At 42.2% G+C, this 26,613-nt stretch overlaps 1 protein-coding gene across 4 annotated transcripts in view; it reads right to left on the reverse strand.

The window, feature by feature from the left end:
* The window catches only part of ADCY6 (adenylate cyclase 6), a 143,417-nt gene that overhangs the window by 106,457 nt on the left and 10,347 nt on the right, over positions 1-26,613 (reverse strand). For 3 of the 4 annotated variants that reach the window (XR_012715099.1, XM_075265513.1, XM_075265511.1), the window contains exons 2-3: positions 9,480-9,641; positions 8,477-9,335 (exon numbers count right to left, since the gene is read on the reverse strand). Coding sequence is in view for 3 of the 4 variants with exons in the window: in XM_075265511.1 (XP_075121612.1) it covers positions 8,477-9,335; positions 9,480-9,641 (1,021 nt within the window). In the remaining variant the exon portion in view is untranslated. The remainder of the gene's footprint in view (positions 1-8,476; positions 9,336-9,479; positions 9,642-26,613) is intronic. The other variant, XM_075265512.1, reaches the window with a different exon arrangement.

A 26,613-nucleotide genomic window follows, 5' to 3' on the forward strand; every position in this document is an offset into this window, starting at 1 on the left:
ACTACTACACCACTCGCAACGAAACAGTTCTACTGATGGTTGGTGTCTCAATGGTTGAACCCTCAAATCTAAATAAAAGCTATTTGCGGAAAATCTCCTTTACAATTACTACAATATACCAAACTATAAAGGGCCATTTAGGTGACAAACGTAGAGGAACAGATTCAGAGTGGAACGTGTTGCTGATTTGGAGGTGGAAACAGTCGCAAAATTAGAGCCAAACAAACCCAAACTCACAGTATGGTTATACTAAAACACACATATAAATGCCTTGCAAGTAAATCTGTAGCGGAGGATTACGAGAAAGCCACCACAACATATGGATGATGTCAGTAAAACGAAAAGTTATCTGCGGATTTTTTAAGATGTTGTAACCAGCAAAATGACGTACATTATAGCAAACCCATGACATGAATAACTGCAGGCCAGCCTGTAGGAGGAAGGTTATTGACATGGTTGCCACAGTGGCCAAGAGAACATTTTTGCCTTCTACAAAATCTTTATGGGAGAAAAGCTGAACTTTTCCGTTTGAAAATAAAAAAAATTCTGGAAAGTTCATGAGCCCCCATAGCGAATAAAGTGGAGGGACCACTGGGGTATCGACCTTCAGCCTAAAAGATGCAACAAACAAATTGCCACGTTGCTATAATTTCTTCTTGTATGACTGTACATTAACATTACTCATGTTCAGAACATCTCAGACAAACATTTTACTCACGCTCAGCTCTCTGGCAGTAAAAAAACTAAACTTGTGAATGTCATATCAGAATCACTGAAATTATATGAAAACTATTTATGAATAGCCACGGAAAATAGGTATGACTAAGAAACTATGTAGCTAGGCAACTGTGACCCACATACTACACGAAACACTTGGCTATGGATTTTGGTGTCGTAGCAAGAAAATCAACATTACAATAACTTAGGTATAACCCTATGCTGAACACGTCATGTAATAACGGCCAGAAACTATGGAAGTCCCTCTAAAAAACAAACAAACAAAAAAAAAAAACCAGAAAAAAATAAATAAAATCGCCACCTCTGCCAGGCTATATATTCCATGAGAAACCAATGTCACACAAGGTGAAGGGATATCTGGTCGCAACAGTGATCACTTTTAGGATGCCAAAATAGAAGCACTTGGTCTCTGCCACGTTTGGATCAGAGCTTAAGAAAAACTAAAAATCAAAGATGGTGACTGCAAAGGTGACCTTTCACCACCTCCACTTATTTTATATCCTTTACGAAATGCTGCTTCCAACTCGGAAGGAATTTTTCTGTAGCCCCCCCACCATTCTTTTGCAGTGAGTGATGTTAGTTTCACCACTATATAGAGATTAGGATCTCCGTCAGGTGGGCTGTCCGGGGTGGGAACAGACACTTAGGGACCACCTCTTTGACAGTAGGAGAGCCTAAACATATCTAGTGTTGAAACTAGCGGCACCGATTGCTCAGGAATAGCGGGGTCTAGAGGAAAAATTTCAACTGCACCAGAATCAGTGTTTATTAAAGGATGCAATGAGTGGAGAAGGAGGTAAAGCTTTTATCCTCCCTGCTCCTGTCAGTCAGATTAGTCCCAGATTCATAGAAGTGTCATGCAAGAAAGATTTCACCTTTGCATTTTATCTATAGATCTCAAAATGGGAATCTGTAACTGCTTTAGGTTATCCCTTAGTCTGCATGACCCAGGTACGCACAGCTTTGCAGGGACACGGTGTTCCTTTTTAGTCCTTATCACCTGCCCGTGTTTGTTTGTAAAACACCATTGCGGTTCCTAAGTGATGCTGAAGGCTTAACCTTGCTGCTCATCTGACTTGTGGATTCTGCAGCAGCTGCTTGCATGTATGGGAGATATTTGTTTCAGCAATCCTAAGTGCAAATAAAGTACTAAAATAATTTTAATATGACGTTTAATATTTCTTAGTTCACTGCTATGGCCCTTGCATTCTCTGAACGCTGCCCATGGGACATCATCTTACAGAGGTGGCAATAGAGCCAAGGCAAGCAGGGATGGGTGTAAGAACGCAAGTGTCTTGTAAAACCATTTGGGCTTCATATAAACAGAAAAAAAAACCAAGTGTGACTAGAACCTGTATGCCATAGTGGTATATTAGAGGTCAGTAACCAAGCAACTAAAGACGGTATTTTGTTAAGTCATAGCATACATCTTCAGTAAATACCCTTTCTTGGAAAGTTAATATACAACTTGGTGCAAACATGTTACCATGTGTACAATGATAATACACCACAAATGTTATTTCCCAGTAGCTACAGCTAATATTATATTAATATATAAATTTCACAGTAGCTTACAACTCTAAAGTTAAATTTGACAATATACCTTCTCCAGAAAGGGACACAGATCGTACTGCCCGCTTAAAGAGGGCGAGATGAAGGTTATAATATGTATGTCATATGGTGCTATGGCATGCCAGTCTAATTACCAAGTGTGGCGAAGCCTAAAGTGAGTTGTGCTTAGAGATTAAAGAGGACCTTTACCCACCTCCTCCTGCTGCTTCAGTTCTTAGCATCTGCCAATAGGCGCTGCTCCACTGATTTTAGAACAATTGGAAGCTTTTCTCTAGCCCGTACCGTTCCCAACCAATCAGTGCAGTCAATTTTGATGCCTGACATGCTACTTAGGCTGTGTACCTTCAGATGGGCAGTGTCAGGTAGAAGCAGGCAAGAAAGGACGGGGATGGGGGGCAGGAGGTGCGGGGGGGGTTAAAGATTTGCTTCTTAGCTCCAACCAGATATGGACAGTATCAGAGCTCAGAATAACAGCCATTGTGTGCTCCAACCTGACCCCGTCCTCCTGACAGTACAGAGCCTATCAGAACCAAATGTAACAGCATTTAAAGAGGACCTTTCATATCCTCAGGCACATGCGGTTTTATATGTTGGTAGAAAGCCGACTGAATTCAGCGCACATTATGTTCCCCCAGGGTGGGAGATATCGGTGCCATTATAATGTCAGTGATGTCTGCCCACTGTCAGAAGGGCATTCCTGACAGTTTAGTTGGGTTGTGAGGAATGCCCCTCCCCCAACAGTACACAGCTATAGCCCTCTGATCTCAGAGGGAGCGTTCCTTACCACTCAGCGTTGACACCAAGCTGCGAGGAACCCCCTGACTGTACTCGTCCATGGACTAGTACTGGGAAGGCTTGTTTCACAGCTCAGTGTGATCACTGGGTGATAAGAAACACCCCCTCTGACAGTACAGGGCTATGGACGAGTAATGTTAGGGTGGGCTTTCCTCACAGCCAGTTAGACTGTCAAGAACGCCCTTCTTACAGTGGGCAGAGATCGGAAATGACACCGATATCTCCAGCCCGGAGCATAGAACAGAAAAGCCGGCAGTGCACTGAATTCAGCACACTGTCGGCTTTCTTGTGGTGTATAAAACCGCATGTGCCTGAGGACATGAAAGGCCCCTAAAATGCTCGGGACCGGTGGCCAGAGATATAATTACAACAGTGTCAGAATCAATAGAGAGGCACAAATTAAATGATGCAAAGAGTGGACTTGGTGGTTCTGACACAGGTTTGGGGCAGATTTGTGCTGAAGAACATAAGGCTTTAGTACTTAAGCAGCATTAAAGGCTCAAGGTTTTTTAACAAATAGGAGCGTATGTACTTTTATTTGAAGCCTCCCTGTCTGTTCAGCCAGGACTCCAGTGAAGAATCTCTGTTCAGGCTTCCAGGTCTTGGTTTAACTTTTTCTGTGCATGGGCAGGTCAACCAGTCAATGGCCGAAAACTAAAACTCTGCTATAATACAGCATAACCGTGGAGCCACTGACTGTTTGGCGTGCAGGGCAAAGGTTAAGATGACCGAGGATCATGCTGGATCCCTAGCTGAATAGACCGCTGAATACACCCAATTCTTTTTTGAAGTTTGAATACATGCCTGAAGATCCATGTGAATAAAATCTAGTTCTACTGATGGCATTAAGTGTTGTTACTCGTACAGAATATCAGGAACCCAATGTCTTCTTTCTATAGCCAAATATAAAATCAATAACTAGACTCACTGTTACATATGAGCACATAGAAAAATGTTTACATGTTACTCAATATCTGTTATCTACCTTCATGAGATGCAAACAGTGAGCTTTGCATGAAATGATTGGACTAACAAAATCCCTCTGACAATAGGAGACAATTATGTGAAGCATTTGTAGAACCCAAACTTTTCTTGGCATCTTCAATATCAGCTCTTGGAACTTTTTTTTTTAATTTAAATTTTTATTTTTTATAATTTTGGCATCCCAAAAAGGCAAGACAATAAATCCGCATTGCCTTCCCTAAACACACATGAGGGGGGAAATGCTCCAAACTACTGACAGCCAAGTTAACCCAGTGACATTGCTGCTGTAGCAAGGTACACGGAGCAGGAAGCGCTGTTTCCAATAAGGAAATGATAGATCAACCCCACCTGTTATGTACATTGCAGAACTGTGCAAGCAAAAAAGGTTTTATTAAATGAGCAAATATTATTCTGTCTGGGTAATAGAGGACAGGTACTGCGTTGTTGCTTCTAAGTCTCATAATCCAAGCTATAGAAAGATTCTTGCCATCAAAACTCATCATGTGTGACTTAAACATAGAGGACTTAAGTTATTTCAATTTACTAAGTTGAATAACGTTGTTAAGTAAGTGAAAATAAAAATACATATAATAATGAAATTGGGACCAACAGGCAATCAATAGGCAATGTCAGTGGCGTAACTAGGAATGGCGGGGCCCCGTGGCGAACTTTTGACATGGGGCCCCCCCGACACCGAAGATCTCGACCGAGTCCCTCCTACGCATTCCTGCGCGCTCTATTATGTCCCATAGTGGCCCCTGCACACAGTATTATGTCCCATAGTGGCCCCTGCACACAGTATTATGTCCCATAGTGGCCCCTGCACACAGTATTATGTCCCTTAGTGGCCCCTGCACACAGTATTATGTCCCATAGTGGCCCCTGCACACAGTATTATGTCCCATAGTGGACCCTGCACACAGTATTATACCCCATAGTGGCCCCTGCACACAGTATTATGTCCCATAGTGGTCCCTGCACACAGTATTATGTCCCATAGTGGCCCCTGCACACAGTATTATGTCTCATAGTGGCCCCTGCACACAGTATTATGTCCCATAGTGGCCCCTGCACACAGTATTATGTACCATAGTGGTCCCTGCACACAGTATTATCCCCCATAGTGGTCCCTGCACACAGTATTATCCCCCATAGTGGCCCCTGCACACAGTATTATCCCCCATAGTGGCCCCTGCACACAGTATTATGTCCCATAGTGGCCCCTGCACACAGTATTATCCCCCATAGTGGCCCCTGCACACAGTATTATGCCACATAGTGGCCCCTGCACACAGTATTATGCCCCATAGTGGCCCCTGCACACAGTATTATGCCCCATAGTGGCCCCTGCACACAGTATTATGCCCCATAGTGGCCCCTGCACACAGTATTATGCCCCATAGTGGCCCCTGCACACAGTATTATTCCCCCATAGTGGCCCCTGCACACAGTATTATTCCCCATAGTGGCCCCTGCACACAGTATTATGTCCCATAGTGGCCCCTGCACACAGTATTATGTCCCATAGTGGCCCCTGCACACAGTATTATGTCCCATAGTGGCCCCTGCACACAGTATTATGTCCCTTAGTGGCCCCTGCACACAGTATTATGTCCCATAGTGGCCCCTGCACACAGTATTATGTCCCTTAGAGGCCCCTGCACACAGTATTATACCCAATAGTGACCCCTGCACACAGTATTATGTCCCATAGTGGCCCCTGCACACAGTATTATACCCAATAGTGGCCCCTGCACACAGTATTATGTCCCTTAGAGGCCCCTGCACACAGTATTATACCCAATAGTGGCCCCTGCACACAGTATTATGTCCCTTAGTGGCCCCTACAGGACTAAATACTGTCACCCGCTGACCGCTATACCAGGACAAATTGTGGATAAAAAAAAATCTGGTCATGTGCATTACAATTTAGTAACTCCATGTGCCTCATATTAATAACAGTTAACCCCATCATCTCCCTCACATTAACCCCTGTCTGCCTCACCATAAGGGTTACTGATATGTGAGAGACATGGAGGTAATAATAAAGTATCTTCATTACTATTACCCCCATATGTCTCACATATCAGTAACTCTTATGGTGAGGCAAACAGGGGTTAATGTGAGGGAGATGATGGGGTTAACTGCTATTACTATGAGGCACATGGAGTTACTAAAACACAAGTAATCCCCCCAAATGCCTGATAGTAATAAGTAACCCCAGTACGTACCTGTGTAGCTTCAGTTTCATTTTCCTGGAGCAGCTTCTTCCTCTTCTCTTCTGTGCAGGAGCTCGGCAGGGATAAGCCCCGCCTCCTCCTCTCATTGGTGGGAAGAGGACAGCAGAGAAAGGGAGGGGCAAGGGAGGGGGAGCGTCCTGCAGCGCTGACAGGAGCCAGAGCTGCAGCTTCGGGGCCCCCTGTTGGTGGAAAGTATTCCACCAACAGGGGGCCCCGATCATTATACTCAGGGGTCCGAAAAGACCTCCGAGAATAATGATAGCAGCGGTAGCAGCTGTCACCGGGCCCCTAATGTCCCGGGCCCTGTGGCAGCTGCTACCGCTGCTATGGTGGTAGTTACGCCACTGGGCAATGTCCACCACTGTATGGGACATGTCGGATCCCTATGGTCAGGCCACAGCTCAGGAGATCTCCCTAGTGCATATGCTGAGTGTGTGATGTGAACAGAGCCACATGTATGAAAACCCTTTTATCTTCAGGCATGTACAAAATCTATCATAGAAAAATTAAGGCGGTATGGGCTTAAAGAGGACCTTTCATCAGATCGGGCACAGGCAGTTCTATATACTGCTGGAAAGCTGACAGTGCGCTGAATTCAGCACACTATCGGCTTTCCCGATCTGTGCCCGGTGTAAAGCGCTATCGGTCCCGGTACCCTAGCGCTTTACAGTTAGAAGGGCGTTTCTGACACTTAGGGCTAGTTCACACGTGAACTGCCCGCGCGGGTTTTGACACAGAGAGAGACGCGGCGAGCCGCGTCTCTCTCTTGTCAAAACCCGCCCGCCGCGACCATTGCGGTCGCGGCTTTCACCTCCGCTGTCGGCTCAAATGAATGAGCCGACATGGAGGGTGCTGCAGCCGAGCGGAAGCCGTGCGATTTAATTGTACCTCTCTCTTTTACAGTAGTTTCTTCTATTTGTCCGCTACTTTGTGTTAATGAACGTTTCGTAAAAAGAGAAAGTTTGAATGAAGGATCAGACGACACAGAGTCTGCTACCACAGAGACACATTAGGCTGAAGAGATGTAGAAACATTAGACCTACTCTTCATTGTATTCACATTGGTGGAATAAAAAAAAAAGTTTAATCTGTCTCATCTGTATCCTTAGGGTGTATGGCCGCATAAATGAAGCTAAAGCGAATCATACAGTAATAGTTCTAGTTATAGAAAGCATGTGTCAAACCATCGCCATCTCTTTCTAAAGTTCAGTCGCTGAATACTGTTCTTACGTCTCATGCTCTGAAGCTTTTTCTACAATGTTATTAGATCTCTAAATAACTACAGTGACTATATGCCAGGTTCACACTAGCATCGCCTGGTCCGCCGGAACACCACATAATAGTAACACACGGAGTCCGACAGACCCAATTGACTATAATGGGCTCCATTTGGTGAACATGGTTTAAAACTAAAAGCGGTGGAGAACCTAGCTTTACCGTGTTCATATTTTCATCCAACACCACAGCTCACACTAAAACCCAATGCTGATATGTACGGCCTTTCCTACCACCTACTAATGAAGTCATTGAGATAGACTCGTATTGGATAGAATTATTGTTTTTGTACGCTGGAATGAACTTGCACTAACAATTTGCAACCACTGAATACCCAGTGAACAATTTGTGCTGTAGACTGTCACACACTGTCTGGGTCCATGACCCTCTCCACACTGTGCCTACAATGGACAGACAAGGAGAATGAACTCACTTGAAGGTCAATAATTTACAAAAAAAAAAAAAAACCACTTTAGAAACCACAGCACGCTTGCAAGTTCTTTTTTATGAACAGTATAAATGTTTTAAATACAATTAAATGATGTATATCCATAACTAAACAAGTATTACAATAATAATGTGATAGCTTTTCCATTTCGCTGAAGAAGAAATAAACTTAATTATAATCATAAAGTCTTATTAGACATCAAGGTTAATGACTATTAATGGAATAAACCCTATAAAAACAAACCTGCTAAACATCCAGGATACACAAAGATTCTGCCCTATACGAGAACAATTAGTCACCCGCTTGTCATGGGGTGTTTATTCACAGCGTAATAATTGATTTAGAGACTGGACCGGAAAACTGCCAAAATGTTTTGTCCAGCTTATGGCAACTATCATGTATGCTAAAACATTTTTGGTTCCTACCTGCTTCCAGAGAAAATCATCATCCATGTTAAGCCTCCAAGATATGATGAGATGTAGAGAGGATAGGATCACCCCACTCAATACTGCTGCCCTCATACGCACAGGAAGCAGGGTGTAAATGATGTAGATGAAGAAAACACTCCACCAGATCCCTTCAGAGGCACTACGTGGGGTGACCATAAGAACACCAAGAATTTGTACTGCAAACAGGACGGCAATAACTAGGTAACTGACGATCCACATATAGTCTTGGTGAAACCCATTACGGTTGCAGACCACCATGAGTGACAGAAAGAGGGCCATAGCAACAGCCAGTACAGAAACGTAAAGTACCTGTGGCTCACCATGTGTGCAATGGAAAATAAGCATAACAAGACACACCAGCACTAGTGCACCCATTAACATAGTCAGACTGCTCTGGTTCATCTGGAAGAAATAGCGTTGGTACAAGCGCTCCAGTTTGGCGGACTGAAACTTCTTTGATTGGAACACTTGGAGAAACCTTGCCCAACATTCTCTAGGGGTTAGATGGTGCTCACCCTCATCCATGCCAATTGCTTCAGTTGAACCCATTTTTGAGCCCTTGGCCTCCCCGTCCTCAAAGCCAAGGGCCACAGATTTTAGTCCCAGGTCACCCCCTGTCCCTTTCTTTCCGTAGTGGTCCTCTTGCCACGTGCAGCGGAGGCCTAAGTTGTTGCGGCTGTTTCGCTCCATCTCAGGGTCCTGAAGGCAGCTCATGTAACGGGGGCCACACAAAGATGTGTTTTTGCGCTTGCCTTTCTTCCCATTGCGCTCCCCCCATGCTGTCTTTCGTTCATCCACTTTGGGGACCAGGATGCCACTAAACCACGACATTCTGCTATGGATAAGAAAAAAAAATGCTCAGAAACAGATACATTCAACGGTTGACTAAAGAAAGGAGGGTAACCCCTATATTTTTCCCTGATGCAATACTTGCTCAGAAAAAAAATGTGAACACATTGATTAAAGTGTTAGTACCTACCTCTCCTGAGTGTGATGTGGCAGCTTCCCAGAAGCTCCCGGCTGGGTAGGTGATACACGGCATTTATTACGTCGGGTGGAGAGGTGGGGGAGGACCTCTGCTTCTGAGCTTGCTAATTCAATGGCATTGGGAGGAAGATTGGGAGAGACTTCAATTGGGCACCTATGAAGCAAAATAGTATGAGATTAATGCAACATAAGATACAGAGTTGATGCTAACCATTGCAAACGAATGAATGAACCATTGTATAGGCAATCTAAAACACTGTTACAATGAGTACAATAAACAGCCATCATAGAACTAAGGACACATTTGCACATTGGCTAACATTTCTGAACTTCCAAGTACTGACTATAACATTTCTATCACAAACTCTGCCCAATATAAAATGAAAAACTATAACTGGTATTGGATAATAGTAAACATGTTAATGCCTTTACACACAGCAAATCCCAATGAGTTTGACAACATTGTCCACAAAATATAATGTCTTGGGGCAAATCAAAAGTTAAAGGGGCAACACACGGGAAGGATTTTTAGATGTCCTATATTCCGTTCCTCAATATATGTGATGCAACGAAGGTCTTACTACTTCTCAACCCCAATTTACCATTAATATAAACATTGTCTTTGCCAATCTTTACCTGCAAGCGAATAGCAGAGCTACCTGTCCAATGATCACCCAAGTAATATAAAAAGGAAGCTAAAAAGCAAGCGTGTGTGTGTGTGTGTGTGTGTGTGTGTGTGTGTGTGTGATACTGATAGGGTACCTCAGTTATAAGACCCACACAGATGCAAGCTGGTGCCATGCTGCTCCTAACTAGGAACTCTGTAGGAACATAGCATTCAATCCATTTACATATTAATGAACCAGCGCCCAGACAATATAAAGTTTTAACTTATCAGTTTTGCATAGAAAGCGTTTCGTTGGAACCCCATTCACATATGCAAGCATTTCTAATAGTCGGAAAGCACACTTTATAAAGTAGTCTGTTTGTAGAGCATTCTCAGATCACCATTAAGTTGAATGATTTAATACCAAAGGGTTCAGCTTTTTGTTTTTTTCCTTTATGAACAGACGAGCGGTAACAAAAATAAGCAAAACAGTTGGTAAAATAAAACGGAGGAAGTCAGAAAAACCTTGAAAGTTAAAGTTCTTCGGGTTCTACGGTGCTTAGAGGAATTTAGTTGGCCAATACCCACCTTGGCTAGTACCAACTGTGTGACAAAGTTTTTTCATGGAACAACAGTTTTGTAAACAAGGGCCATGGCCATATTCACACCCACCCCCTTCAGTTCAAATGTTTCTGTCAGGGCACCTCTACCCTTTCATGAGGTGGGGGATGAGCGATTTCATCCATGCCCAGGAAAGTTGAGGTTTTTACAGACCTCTGGTGTCAGGAAGAAATTCCTATCCAGCAGTTACATCCTCCAACCCATCTTTTATGCTTGACTTGCTGCTTCTTGTGATAAAACGGCAGGGCATCTTGTGATCACAGAAAGACAATAATCCCTCTCTTAGCTAGTCCCAAACACTGTATGCATACACACAAACAATATAATACATACAAGTTCTACTAAGTATAACTCACAGGGGCATTTCTATCTCAAAGTGATGGCCTATCACCATAGACGGAGCACTGGGACCTTTGAGCAGACATGTTATAGTCCACAGCAAACAATCCAAGAGACAAGTTATTTTGCATACACTGAGATCTTTACTGGACCTGAGAAGGATGAGGCTGTAGTACAGATTCAGTGCTATAAACCCTTCACCAGAGCTCTTCCGCTGTTGCGTGCACAGGTTAGTCAGTAGCACTGCCATGCTAGACACTGCAGCATAGCTCCATCCAAGAGAAGTCACCTGCAGAGCCTATACTGGCATTACAGCCCTTTCATACTCAGGAGTAGTGGGGATCGCAGAGGTCAGACTCCCTCTGACAGGACTACCCCTTTAAAATTACAAGCACATTTACCAATCTATGCCAGATCAGGGTGACATCACTACCAGACAGTCACCTCTGCCTGAGTCACCAGTCGTTCCGTTTCCACAGAACAGACAACCTGCATCAGTTCTAGAATTAGACTATACCACTTGACTTTCCTAAGAAAGTTTACTGGAAAAAAAAAAAAGGATACACAGGCAAATTTCCTCAGAATCGACACAGTGATAAACATTCTATCCATTATAAGTCTTATTTCCATAAAAGGCTGGCCATACACATTAGACAAGGGATTCCCAACAGGGGTGTCTTGGAAACCTGTCTGGTAAGGGAGATAACCACATGTGTTCAGCAAACATCCTTGGGAGGCTTTATTTGCTAGAAGTGACCTGTGGAAATCTTCCAGGGGTTCCCAGAGTCTAAAAAGGTTGGGAAACACTGCAATAAGATTTCCAGTGGCCGAAATAGACGATTTTAGCAATTTTGCTCAATGGTTGGTCAAAAATACCATGGACAACAACTAGTTGGCAATTTTTGGCCAGCAGTTGCCCAAAAATAAGTATTTGGCATGAATAACCAACAAACTGCACTTAATGTTGTTGTAATGATTCCACCACCAATTGAACGACCGCATCACGGCTCTCCAAACTCTAACTTGTATGGCAGCAACCTCTGTTCCAGTACACCAATGTCCAACAAGCAGATCCCCTGCATTATTTTACACAGCACAAATACTACATGTTATCACTTACTTACAAGGACTTTGCATTTATGTCTATTTAATGGCTTACACAGAATTTATTAGAGGAAACGTCAACCCCAGAAGCCATATAAATAACACATTCTCCAGCATACACAGAACTGTCAGGCTATTAAAATAAAGGACCCCCATAAGAAAGGTCATGAAAATGAAGACCAGGCATTGGGGTAGTAATGTGGACCACGTGCCCCCAACTACATTATATTACACAGAAAATATACTCAAAGAGAAGTCTATATCATAGATCTGGTGAAGATGAAATGGGGATTCTACAACAAATGAGAACAAAATGTCCAATGGTTGCCATCCGAAGAGGTATATTGGCCAATGGTTGCCATCCGAAGAGGTATATTGGCCAATGGTTGCCATCCGAAGAGGTATATTGGCCACACGTGTTTAGTGCCACTATGTCATTAGATAAGAGAGGACTGGCCTAGCTGAAGCAGAAGACCGATCACCAACACAAAATCGGTATAAGAATACACCAGGAAAGGGGTGCTGAATTTGGAACTTCCCTGAAAATTTCACAATTAAAGTACGTTAGTTATTTCAATTAAATTGTATTTTGGAAAACTTCCAAACAAAATTTTATGCCTCTGAACAACTCCTTTAACAATTATGTCAAAATGTTGCTCCTGCTTTGCTGTTCACATGGCAGCTCAACAGCACTTGCGCCATACAGATATGTGGCTCAGACAAGGTCAACATCTGCTTGTCTGTACAGGATTATAAGGGTGGTCTTCTTGCCTGAGCTTCCACTCCGTTAACAGCATTTAGTGATATGCTTTACAGCATTAGGCAGCATAGTCTCATTGAGGCCAATGAGAGTTTTCTAAACAAACTCTGTGCAGTGAGGGCGAGTAGATAAGCTGTCACATCATACTGTATATTGCCAGTAGTGGGTGTTATCCACAGATGTATTATCTTCTACTGCAATCCTCTGTCTTGTCTGGTGTAAATGAGGAGACTGCAACAATGAAAACCCCTACAGAATTGGCAATTGTCAGTCTATTATTAGGTTAGTGGCCAGAGTGAAAACTGCAGGATAGATAGATTTACTTTTAATATTACTAATAAACTATAAAAGCTCATAAAAACATGTTTGTCCCATATTATTAAACCAAGTATACGTGCCATTTTCTGGCAACACATTCCCTTTAAGACGTAGCCTCTACACATGCTGGAGACAAAGACTAATGTGAGAGATCTTCTCTGTACATCGCTGTGGGACAGGTTAGAGCTATTTAAAGATAACCCTATACCTTACAATAGGAAAAGGTGCTTTCAACATCTGCGAAATAACAGAACATTGCTTTCACAAGCAAAAACAATGCTGCACTTTACAAAGCAGAAGGTGGTGCGTGCGTGGAGGATTCTGCTGCATACAAGGAAGCGGAGCTGGCTTGTGTTGTGCATTCATTAATAGTACATGGAATAGATGTTCTCTGTAATGCTGGGGCTCCTGCCTGTTGATCACTCAGTTAGTCTTTGTGTTACACACACACACACACACACACACACACACACACACACAGAGTTCTGCCTGGGAACAAGTACAGGCTCAGTCGTCATGCCTGTGACATCATGCACCGTTGTCATGGAGACAGCTGTCACAAGCCATGTCCACCATGGGCACTAAACACAACCTTTCCCAGATAAGGCCACAAACAAACAAGATAGGAATGTGTACAATGGCTTTAGTGTAGAGGAAAGAGGAGGTGTGGTGGGACTCCGGGCTGATCTGCTTACAACATGAGCAGCGCTCCTCAAAAAGAACATCTACAAATACAGTACAGAAGTACATATGTATCACTACTGCACCATGCCTGCTACATCTACCTAGGAAGGGGCTTCGTCTCTAATGACGTAATGCAAGACATTTCAGAACCCATGACATATAAGCCACAGGAGAGAAACAACCTGGAACAGTCTAAAAAATAATAATAATAATAAATATTATATAGTTATTTTATATAGCACCAACATATTCCACTGCACTGTACAATTTGTAGGGTTCAAGTACAGACAAAAAGATACATTACAATGTAATAGCCACTTCACACAATGGGACTGAGAGCCCTGCTCCCAAGAGCTTACAATCTAGGAGGTAGCAGGGGTGACATTGGAGATAGTCTTGCTTATACAGTGGTCAGACAATTGTGATTAATGTTACTTTCATTATACATATATAACCAGTCGTGTTCTTTAACATGCAGTTGGTTCCTGGACATATAAAGTTAGTTGAAACAACATCATATCGTGTGGGGTAATGTGGGAGTGTGAACAGAGAAGGGTTCGTTTTAGGGATTCTAACTGTGGAAAGGTTTACATTAGGAATTGTGACAGGCCTGTCTAAAAAGATGTGTCTTTAGCTTGCGCTTGAAGCTGCAGAAATTGGGCGTTAAGCCCCTTGCATACATCAGTGTACAATCCGAGTTTTTCCCAAATAACACACTGAGCCATTTATTTCTGTGGGCCCATACACATGCCATTGAATTACACGGTTCCATGTGCTGTCAGTCAGGGCCACAAGCTATAGATCAGGTCCTATTCCTGTCAGATTTTGCGACCGTATTTCTGCGACACCTATTCAATGAATGAATAGTGCTGTGACGGCACGGCCAGTGCACAGATGACATCTGTATGCCGCCTATGCCATTTATTCACAGCCAGCAGCTAACACACAGTCGAGTGAAACCAGGCTTTACCTGATTGGCTGGGATAGAGCATTCTAGAGAAATGGTGCAACTCAGAAGAAGTCTTGGATACTGGAGTGGGAGGTTCTGATTAAAAGATTTAAGTCTTAAGTCATTGAGTGAACGGAGAGCACGGGTTCGATGATAGAGAGGAGGGAGGAAATGTAGGGAGGTGCAGCATTATGGAGAGCCTTGTGGATGAGGGTGATACATTTATATTGTATTCTGTATTGAATAGGCAGCCAATGTAACTATGATGCTAGATTATTGCTATGAACATAAAAGTAGAAATAAGTCATAAAATACGCACAATGCCTATATATAAGCATTTTATAGTTAATATTTATTAGCTGGTGTACCGCAGATTACTGTAAAGTAAAAATTCTAAATGTACCCATGAATATGGTAGCAAATAGTACGTTAGTACAGACATAGCAGCCTGCAGTACAGAGCGTCAGTGGCAGTGACATCAGCATAGACAGTATGGGAATTGGAGGGGAAATACAAGACAGCACAGAGATATTGATTTTAGAGGATAAAAAGGTGACAGAATCCCAATTCTACCCTCCACGTGACCGCATTTATTACTTTGAAAATGGGAATTTCAAAATCCACAGGTGATGGTTTGGAAATAGTAGGGCAGAAATGAACAGTCTGTCAGATCAATATTCCAGTCTAGAAACACACTTCTGCGATAGTATTGAAAAGTCCAATCTGTGGGACAAAATGTTTTTACTGCTCTCTAATATTATGGCATGCATTCCCCTGGGTGACTCAATGTCCAAACAGAAGATATCCAAATACTGAGCTGCACGTGATCACACATGGCAACATAAGGATGTTTTTGTAGAGAGAAGAAGATCCACATTTATACCACATTAACCACAATCTACCATATCCAAAAATACTAGAATTTAGGTAGGGGTATGACCGAAGTCCTTTCCTTTTTTTTCCAGGCTAATAATAATAATACATTTTATTTATATAGTGCTAACATATTCCACAGCACTGTACAATATGTAGGGTTCAAGTACAGACAAAAAGAGACATTACAAAGAACAGTTTCAGTTTAAAAGTGAGAGATACGCAACAGACCCCATTACGTTTAATGAGGTAAATGGTCTCCATGTATAAAAGCTGTTTTAGTGGTCCTCCTCACTAGTGTGAATCTAGGGCAACTTACACTTTAGGGCAAGCAAGCACAACCAGTACAATGGGAATCCTCACCAGTTTTAAGGGTATATTCACTTTTTTTTTTTTTTTTTTTTTTAAAGCCACTCTTTTAAATAGGTCTTGCAGAAAGAAATTCATGTACCCATATATACTTGAGTATAAGAAGAGTTTTTCATCACCATTTTTGTGCTGAAAAAGTCCGCCTCGGCTTATACTCGGGTCATTACGGTAATTCAGCAACATCATAGTTACAGACCCGGCATCCGGACCTGGCATACAGACATTGGGGCGGGTGCTGGGCTCACAGCATCGCCACGCTCCTGCCAGGAGCGTGGCGATGCTGTTCATTTCAAACTGCTGAAGTACTTACGGTACTTCTGCTAACAGGCCCGGAACGCAGACCCCGCCCCGCAATGCTCTATCACACGCAGGGTGACGTTGCCACGTAAGGTCAGGCCCGCACCCGGCGTGTATCTGTGTACTATATTTGAGAAGAGTTATTGGGCAATCCACAAACCTCCTCAAATTTACCCAGACGTCACCACTGTAGGTAGGAGGCTGTTCACAAGTAGTTGAAAAGTTGTTCTATAAAATGTAATAGTCTTGTCTGGGGGATACGGAGGACTCCATCAACCCCAGCATGGGGAGGCTGCTGCATGTAGTTGTTCATCTGGGATCTCAGAAATCCACCTCAGTAAATACACATCCCCTTGTAGGGACTGATCAGTGACAGGGAAAGTTTTTAGGGGGCTCATCCAAAGTTGCCTCACCTTGGTGTGTGGACAGAAGTCGGTATCTCCCGGCATGAGTACTGCTTGATGCACCGAGACCTGGGTCTGATATAATCTGCATGTTTTTCTACTTTTTAGCACCAACTTCAGGAAGAATAAGTCACCAAAACAGGTTGGCCAACTTGTTGAAGAATGTGAGCAGCTTACACAGCCTCCAGAGGGGTATGATGTTTACGAGGCGTGGTAGAAGACACTGCGGTTCTTGTAAGAGCTTCACTTGTAAAATTCAGGATTGGACATCGAGAGGTAAACTTTGTACGTTTAGACTCTATTCACAAGACAAACATTCTTCTGAATGGCCTATATTAGCTCAAGTAAATAAGAATATGGCCATAGGCTTTCAATGGTTTTTAAGTGCCCATATGATGCCTGTTAAAAAAAAAAAAAAAAAAAAACAGCCCTTTGTCAGGAGTTGTGTGAATAAGGCCAAATTGAGCAATATGTTAGTTTTGTACAATGCCCAGTAGAGTAAGGACCATTCACATCCAGTTTTGATCATGATGATCATCCGTTTAGAGTCAGGTAAATACTAACAGATCAGTTTCTGTCGGTTTCTTGTGGGACACAATAGCGTGCTATGTCCTACTGTTATGTCCTGCAGAAACTGATCCATTTTTATTTAGCATTCACTATGTAAGCGGATGGTCATTGGTTTCCATCCGCTTTTAGCTTCAGTTTTTGTACCTGTAAAAATGATCTATTACACGGATTTCAAAATGTGATGTGACTGGCCCCTAACAGAGCCGCCTTGTCTCAGTAACCCAGCCCCATGATGACTATAGTCCCACTGACTGGTGGATGAAGATTGATAGTTTATAACGTTTACCTGTGGCAATCCTTAGTACAATGACACCATGTTGTATGGAAACAACCACCGCCATTTATACTGATAAAAACACATGGATGTCACCAGTATTATCATTGTGTCTGCATAATCGGTATGGATAGGGATAGACATGGCTTCATTTGCCACAATAAGAGCTGTTCCCATCCTAGCAAAAATGTCTTTGTAAATGACGTGCTGGTAAAACATGTATGAAATGTAGTATTCAGTACGTCATACACAAAGTCCTTAAAATAACATCAGCATTGTTTATACACTGAATCATTTGCTCAATTGGCAATGGAGAAAACATATTTTCTGTGGCACGTTCACACCAGTGTCAGGGGACATTTGCTTTTCGTACAGATGAAGTTTGAAAAATTTATGATACTGAGATCTCTTCAGTTTTATTTTTCCCAGTACTCTGTGTCACAATTTTACATTGAATTTCATAACTGGTTTTCAGTTGCTCATAAATTCAAAAGTAACCACCCGAAAACAGGGGCCATCATCTGCATATATATATATATATATATATATATATATATATACATATACACACACGCACACACACACACTTTCCGGGTTTCAGATGTTCTCATTTGGTGGTATAGTGAGATCACTGTACAAGCAGCTACAAGGACTCTTCCAGCCAGTTTCATATCCCCATCCGTCCATTCATATATATAACTAAAGATACACTAGACAAGCATGCAGATATACAAAACACATGACCCCCCAAAAAAGGGACCAATTCTAAAAAAAAAAAAAAAAAATTAAATAGGATAGTGACCTAAATTAAAGAGGTATTCCCATCTTGGCATGTCCAATAGCTTTGGCAATTTTCAGAACTCCCATAAAAGTAAATGGAGAGACTTGTACATGTGTGGCCCCGCTATATTGACTTGCCTTGCCTAGGTGGGACTCGCATCTATTCGGCATTACCCTAACAGACAATGATACAAATGAAGGTAACACCGACACTGGCCTGTGCACAGAGCATGCCCAGGACACTTTCATAGTGTTCAATGAGTTCTCTATAGTCTACAGATTTATGTGTTTATGTGGCTGCTGCAAAACATCTCTGAACTTCTGACAGCAGAAATGAGAAGATGACAAGATGGCCACCCAATAAACATTTCCAGCAAATGCGCCAACTAGGTGTGATAATAGTAGTGCCCCAATGAGATAACTTCCCAGTGGTCACTTTAGCCTTAATCTAACAAGATTCATGTCCAGCCAGCAAATAATGAATAAAATAGTCCTAAAAATGGCCACAAACATCAGGTTTTCTTCACCCAAAATGGCAGCTGGCGAATGTATACGTAGATATGCAGTAGACCAATAGCAGACTTTAGTCTGCCAAAAACAGTGGCCATGCTGGATATTTTCATCTGGCTGTTGGCTGAAAACATCAGTGTCTAGTATTGGCTGCTGATCCACATGCTTGCACAGACTCACTGCACCCATTGCGCCCTGATCTGGCATTTAGTTAATGTTAATGGTGGGATTGTTCATACAAACAATCCCATTGTTGTTCGGACAACCGCACAACAGCCATCCATAATCTTAAGTGTATGACTAGCCAAACTAGACATCTTTGAGTGTAGCCGTCCGCCAAGTGGTTTCACGGTCACAGATAACTCAGTTGGTTTTACTGACACTGTTCACTTTAAGTCTATAGATGTATCAGTATCGGATATATAAAATGCTAACTCTCGTAAGACGCAGTATAAAAAAAAACAAGTACTGGATTATTTTAGAGGGCTTGTCCAGAACTAAGCTTCAGAGTGTCACTTCCTCTACTGAGCTAAGTGACATGTCCATTGGCCACATGTCCATGCTGAAGCTCAGTGCCATTTAAATGAATAGGGCTGAGCTACAACACCAAGGACAGTCACTGTATTCAGCATTGTACTTGGCAAGTAGTCAAAAGGAGGCAGCAGTCAATGAGAGTATGTCTGCTAGTGTAGGAATCTATATGTTGACTGGCTCTACAAGCAAATCGCGACTTTGAAGGCAGCTCGGAAATTTTGGCTAAATTCAGTATTAATAAAGTAAAGTAATTCATAGATCTAATCTTAGGCTAAGTTTACATTTGTGCCAGAATCGCCAAAGAAACTAGAAGAAATAGTCAGAGAAAAGTCCTGCACAGACAACTTTCCTCTCCGGCACCTTCAGACCGCAAATGGCAAACACCCGGTGGACCCAATTATAGTCTATGGGGTCTACTGGTAACCTCAGTTTTGGCCATCTAACTCTCCGTCATTTGGGTTCCCCGTTGAACCCAAACAACAAAGCCAGGCACAGAGGTGAACCTAGCCTAAAAGTAATGAATGAAGTACCTGCATATAAATTATACGCAGATGAACCTTTCCTCTCCCTACCTTCAGGTCTTCCATGAAATCTGTTCATTCTTCACACAATGAGATAGATTCTACAATGCTGTGTAAAATAAATTCCTCAAGTGTCAACGATTTTTGCCATTTACACCGATATCCTCCCAACTGCTGCAGCCTACTGATAACTTGTCCTGTACAAGATCCACACGAATGCTAGATTCATACAAGTGTCGCGATTTCGGTCAGCGGAGAGTTGGACAGTGGTTACACACAGAGCCCAGCAGACCCCAATGACTATAATGGGGTCCATCGAGTATCCACTGTCTAGAAACCAAGCGCAACTGAGAAAAAAGTCCCCTGTGCAGGACTATTTCCCTGACGATTTTCTGCGGTCTCTGCGATATCCGTATGTGAACCCTGCCTTACAAGACATTTACTGTCATTAACCATAACAGACCAGCAGATGTGTTGTTACATTTAGCATAGCGGGTGTTTCCTTGTATCCGGCAGACATTACAGTAACAATCTAAGATACTTATCACCTCAGGTAGACGTTCATAAACACACAATGAACAGCAATAACACGACGAACCATGTCTTAATATTGTTGCTTTGGTTTATACAAGCGTTATATTTTGGAAACATTCCTTTATCTTAAATATAGAGCACAAGCCGCACAGGTGACTTGCTACATGGACATCCGCCTGCTCCAGGGAAGAAAAACAAGGTTGCGATATTCCAAAAACCGTGCCACCTATGTCAATGGGCAGGGTCAGTCAATGTCAATGCAATTCATTTACCAAGTTGCACCTTCAGACCATCTATTGACAATAGTGCTGCAGTTTCTAAAAAGAAAAAGACCACTGTCACAGGTCTGATGCCCTAAGAGTTCTACGGAAATTTTATTAACTAACCCTTTTCCTCTCGATTTTTCATTTCTTATATTCCCCACCTTCCAAAAGCACAGAGTATTTACTTTTCCATTTACAAAGCTGTATCAGCACCAATTTTTTGTGGGACACATTATTTTTCTTTTACCGCGATAACTGTACAGCCAAAATGACTACCTATATTCTGTGAGTTGTGACGATTTGGAGTTATATCAAATTTATGTTGTTTTGTTATGTGTCGTTGACACATTGGAATAGCCTTAAGAAAGGCTATTCTTCTACTTTTAGATGTCTTCTTCGCCCCGCCGTTCGGTTAAAATTCCATTTTCCATCGGTATGCAAATGAGTTCTCTCGCAGCACTGGGGGCGTCCCCAATGCTGCGAAAGAACTCTCCAGCGCCGCCTCCATCTTCTTCTAGAATGTCATCTTAATGTGTCTTCTTCCGGCACAGGCGGTGAAACTTGTAGGCCTCGGGCAGAGCCAACTGCGCATGCCCGCAGCCACAAGAAAAATGTCCGCTTACATATTTATTCTAACTCATGCCATTTTTCTCTTCCTAACTGGTATAGATCTCCATTTTGGAGGCCAGAGCCTCTTCATAAATCAATCATTCCCTGTGCCAGTCGGGGTCTTTATTAAGACTGGTGTACGAAATGCCAGGTTTAGTAAATTCGTCTATACTGAATGTAGGGTCACGCGTAGCGCTATAGAAATAGTATCAGAACAATACTAAAACTGCAGCACAAAAGTATTCTAAATTTTAACTTGATTTCATTCTCAAAGTGAAATCCTGTTCTTTAATTTCGGAAGTACACATCTGTAGGCATTACTTTGACAGCCTGGCCTATAAACATGTTAAGAAAAATCCTCAGTGACATTTGGCTTCCAATTAGAACATGACCGGATCGGATTTGTGGGCGCTACATCCTCAATTAATTCAGTTTGTCACCCAGCTGAGGCTTGCACAAATTCCAAGAGAGACCTCTGCCTGTCGCTAATATTTCTTGATACCCTTGACTTTTTCATGATCCTCATGTGTCATCCTCTGCACAATAACACGGACATTAAGGACAGGAAACCTTACAGGATTCTTCTGTTCTGTTTATGGCTTCATACTGATATAAAGTTCCGATTGGTAGAAAAGAAAATCTGATGCTTCGGAGGAATCCGAGAATATAAAAATCAGCAAGTGGTAGATGACAGACAGTCATAGAAGAGAAAGAAATTAAATATTTCCAGAACGGATACCAGGGAATAATTCATCTCTGGGCAGGCAATGTTCTACACAGAAGTAATACATCAGTATGCACACAGGAAATTGTCAATAAACTAAATTTCAGGATCCAAAAAGGGAAGGATGTGGATGTCAGGGGACACCCAGCAGAAGATATATGTGAGAAAAGCTGGCGCATATACTAGTTCCCAGTGCGTTAAAGGGGGAGGGGGAGGGAAGAGACAGTCCCCTGTAGATATTATTTAGAAAAAGTGGCAAATGATCAGAACGTCAGATTGTACTTGTCACTGGCGATTGTACTATAATGAAGGCTTGGCTGATTGTTTGTCATATAAGTGTCCTATGCCCTGGAGGGAGAGAGCCAGGATCTCACATTCTGTTGTGAGGGCCAGAATGGAGAAAATTCTCATTTTTGCCTCAAACTAGTAAATTAGTTTGGTTGTCACATATAAAAATGACGCTTCTGCATTTAAGCAGTTGCTATGGGAACCTGCATATCAAGAAGACATTATTTGTGACTCCCTGCATTCCCCATTATACAGATCACTAGTAATAAGAGATCTAACAGCCGGCATCCATTAGATCACTGTCACACTGGCCGTACACTTCAGGTATACAACTCTCTAATGTATGGAGAATATCCCAAGTGTACATCACGGCATTCCATCATCTAGGCACAGAGAGAACCAACAGATTCTGCCCCAAAAACAGCTCCAAATTCCGCCTAAAATAGACGCAAAATTATACAGTCAAAACTGCTTTTGAAATATATATATATATGGCCAATTGTATGTTTTATTTATACTATGTTGAGAATTTTACAACATTTTAACTACTTATTGTCCAAAAAAATTTTGGAAGAGAGACAAAAAAAAAAAAAAAAAAAAAAAACACTGTAAGGCGGCCATATTGATTTCTCCCACTATGACATTCAGCAGACGCAGAGATGCCTACCGCGTGTTTTGTTTCTTTGCTTATTTATATTTTGGTAAAAATGTTCTAATTCCTAATGTCCCTAGGTCTCAACAGAAATGCCTCCCCTTAGTTGTTGGGCCTCATGGCAGCTGCTATGTCCATTACTATGGTAGCTACACTCCTGGTTAACAGGATTTATTTATAAGACAATTTTTTTCTAGAAGCCCACTAAAACAACAAGAACATGGCACTAGCTGGTCAAATACAGACTAGCACTGGCTTATCTACTTTCTCCAAGTCTGATGCAAGATTGAACTGCAAGTCAAACACTTTTAAAAGGTTTGAGACTACAGTCATGGCATCCTCCGGGTTGCAATATGACTATTTACTAGTTCACACGTGAGTATAAGGGGAGGTTTTTGACAGCGGATTTCGCATCCAAAACCTCCCCTTATAATGGTGGTCTATGGAGACCGCCGGGCTTCTTTTCTCCGCTAACGGCGGGCTGCTGCTAGCGGAGAAAAGAAGCGACATGCTCTTTCTTCAGGCGGAAGCCGCGCGGGCTGCGCCGCACGGCTTCCGCCCGGCTGCAGCACCCTCCATGTTGGCTCATTCATTTGAGCCGACAGCGGAGGTGAAAGCCGCAACCGCGATGGTCGCGGCGGGCGGGTTTTGACAAGAGAGAGACGCGGCTCGCCGCGTCTCTCTCTGTGTCAAAACCCGCGCGGGCAGTTCACGTGTGAACTAGCCCTAACAAGGAGTCGTAGGATCACCCAGCAATCTTTGGCAGTACGAAGGGAGTCTCAGCCTATTTCGTAGGAGCTGGTGGGAGGAGACTAGCTTCATTTCTTACACACACTACACACAGACAGTATATTTCTAGATAAGATTATTGAGAAATACTGAGAAGCATTAATGTGAATAAAGCACTTGGGGAAAGACAGAAACTTCCTATTCAGCTCCAGTAGACTTTCTCCTCTCTCAGCTCCTGCCAAATACTCGCCCCGCTATAGAAGTCTATGTTGCTCTGGCAGGATGGTTTCAGGAAAGATTTCAGAATGATTGTAGGAAAGAAGGGAAAAGAGAAAAATAGCCTGAAAAGTGGAGAAAGGGGCATTTTAACAAGATAAGTTCCAAAGTTTATTGTATTTGCCTGAGCTACTGATTTATGAAGAGTCTTCTGAAAAGTTAGTGACCACTTATACCGCATTATCATATCAAACGGTATCAGCTTTCTCCAAAACATTATGTTAAATATAGCAGTAAAATAATATCCAAACTCAGAAAACCAAGTAATGGAAGTAATAGCTGGAAACTACCGCAGAGGTTTGTACTTTATAAAGAGAGGGCAAATATTATCACAGCAGGACTCAGTGATCACAAGACACTAAACACCAGACCATGTCTGGACACATGCCTGGACATCTTGTCTCCGTGAACACAACAGAACAAAGTGTATTGTGGAGATTAGTTCCCAACAAGCTTCAGTCAAAGAGTAATTTAATCATCATGAATTCTAAAATGTAGGGCATGACACCAAGTCTGAACGCGCACTTCCCATATAATAGTCTATACTGTACTGTTATCAATTGACAAACAAAGACACTAAAGGTGTAATCTTGGAGATGCCACAATATTAACAGGTATTGAGAAGGAAGAAAATAAACTTTACAATAGGTCAAAAGTGTCCTATCCTTTTGTTTCTACAGTTCCTGCGCAGACTATGCAGCGGCATGGTAACAGACAGCAAACAACGTAGTCTGACCCTGCAATCATACACTATTCCATCTGACCTATATCGGCTTCACCTAATGGAAAATATATATATATATTAATATTATAAATGTGAAAGTTTGAGAGTTTGGATGTTTGTGGGTTTGTGTGTTTGGATGTTTGTTCCTCAATCACGCAAAACCCGCTCGACCAATTTGGCTGAAATTTTCCACAAACATAGTTAATACACCCGCAATAGGCTACTTTTCGTCACAATAGCGCACATACGTTTGTGCCAGGACCCCCACAAAACCCAAACTCACACCACCATCTCTGCAATCTCACACACTTTGGACCATAGCAAGCCCCAAAATTCATATTGCCCTCTACAGCCTCGCCCCTAACCCCACACAATCTCATATACATATACTTTACCACTTTGCCCCTCACCTTAACGATACTCCAGGAGGCTCTCTTTAACGCTCTGGAGCAGCCATGTTTGCCGACCCCCACCGCTCTGACAATCCGCGACACCACCCACCCATGTCAATACCCCTAGGAGGTCTAATAAATGCAAAAAAAAAAAAAAAATTAAAAAAAGGAAAAAAAATATAAAAAAAATAAAAAGGATTAAAAATTCAAATCATCCCCCTTTCCCTAGAACACATATAAAAGTAGTTAAAAACTGTGAAACACATACATGTTAGGTATCCCCACGTCCGAAATCGCCCGCTCTACAAAGCTATACAAATATTTTTCCTGTTCGGTAAACGTCGTAGCGGGAAAAATGGTCAAAAGTGCCAAACCGCCATTTTTTCACTGTTTTGATTCTGATAAAAATTTGAATAAAAAGTGATCAAAGCAATAACATTTCCCGAAAATGGTAGAACTACAAAGTACACCCGGTCCTGCAAAAAAAGACGCCCTATACATCCCCATACATGCACGTATAAAAAGTTACGGCTGTCGGAATATGCCGACTTTTCAAAAAAAAAAAAAAAAATTTAACACAGTTTTGCCTTTTTTTAAGGGGTCAAAATGTAAATAAAACCATATAAATTTAGTATCCCCGGCATCGTAACGAAACACAGAATACAGGGGACATGTCATTTTGGTTGCACAGTGAACGCCGTAAAACCAAAGCCCGTAAGAAAGTCGCAGAACTGCATTTTTTCTTCAAATCCACCCCATTCTGAATTTTTTCCCTGCTTCCCAGTACATTATATAGAATAAATAATGGTGGCATCATGAAGAAAAATTTGTCCCAGGAAAAATTAAGACCTCATATGGCTCTGGGAGCGGAGAAATAAAAAAGTTATGGGGTTTAGAAGGAGGGGAGTCAAAAATGAAAATCAAAAAATGCCATCGGCGGGAAAGGGTTAACTTCAAATACTTCTGTCCCAAAGTCACTATGTAAAGTTTCTCACAACACCGTATATATAGCAGCTCAAATACAAATTACATCCAACACAAAAGTCTCACGTATTCTCTGAATTATAGCAAAAACAAGATACAAAGTTACATTTCATATCCCATACCTTATACACAGTACGAAAACCTTACCCGCGCCTGTATATACCCACTGCTACAATCACCGCAGACGAAGTCGCGGGTACCAGCTAGTATATATATATATCTCAATCACGCAAAAACAGCTGAATGGATTTTGATGAAATTTGGAAGTTTGTAACCTCGATTAACACATAGGCTACTTTTTATCCTGGTAAATGACATGGCTTCACAAAGGTTAGGAATTTATGTTCACATACTATATTACACTGCTCTTGCAGCAGCTTATCTCAGGTCCCAGGTCTGTTATCTCTCTGTGTAAACATTCAGCTAACCCTAAGTCC

This window comes from Leptodactylus fuscus, chromosome 2 (genome assembly GCF_031893055.1).
Source record: "Leptodactylus fuscus isolate aLepFus1 chromosome 2, aLepFus1.hap2, whole genome shotgun sequence".
Classification (NCBI taxonomy): Eukaryota; Metazoa; Chordata; class Amphibia; order Anura; family Leptodactylidae; genus Leptodactylus; species Leptodactylus fuscus.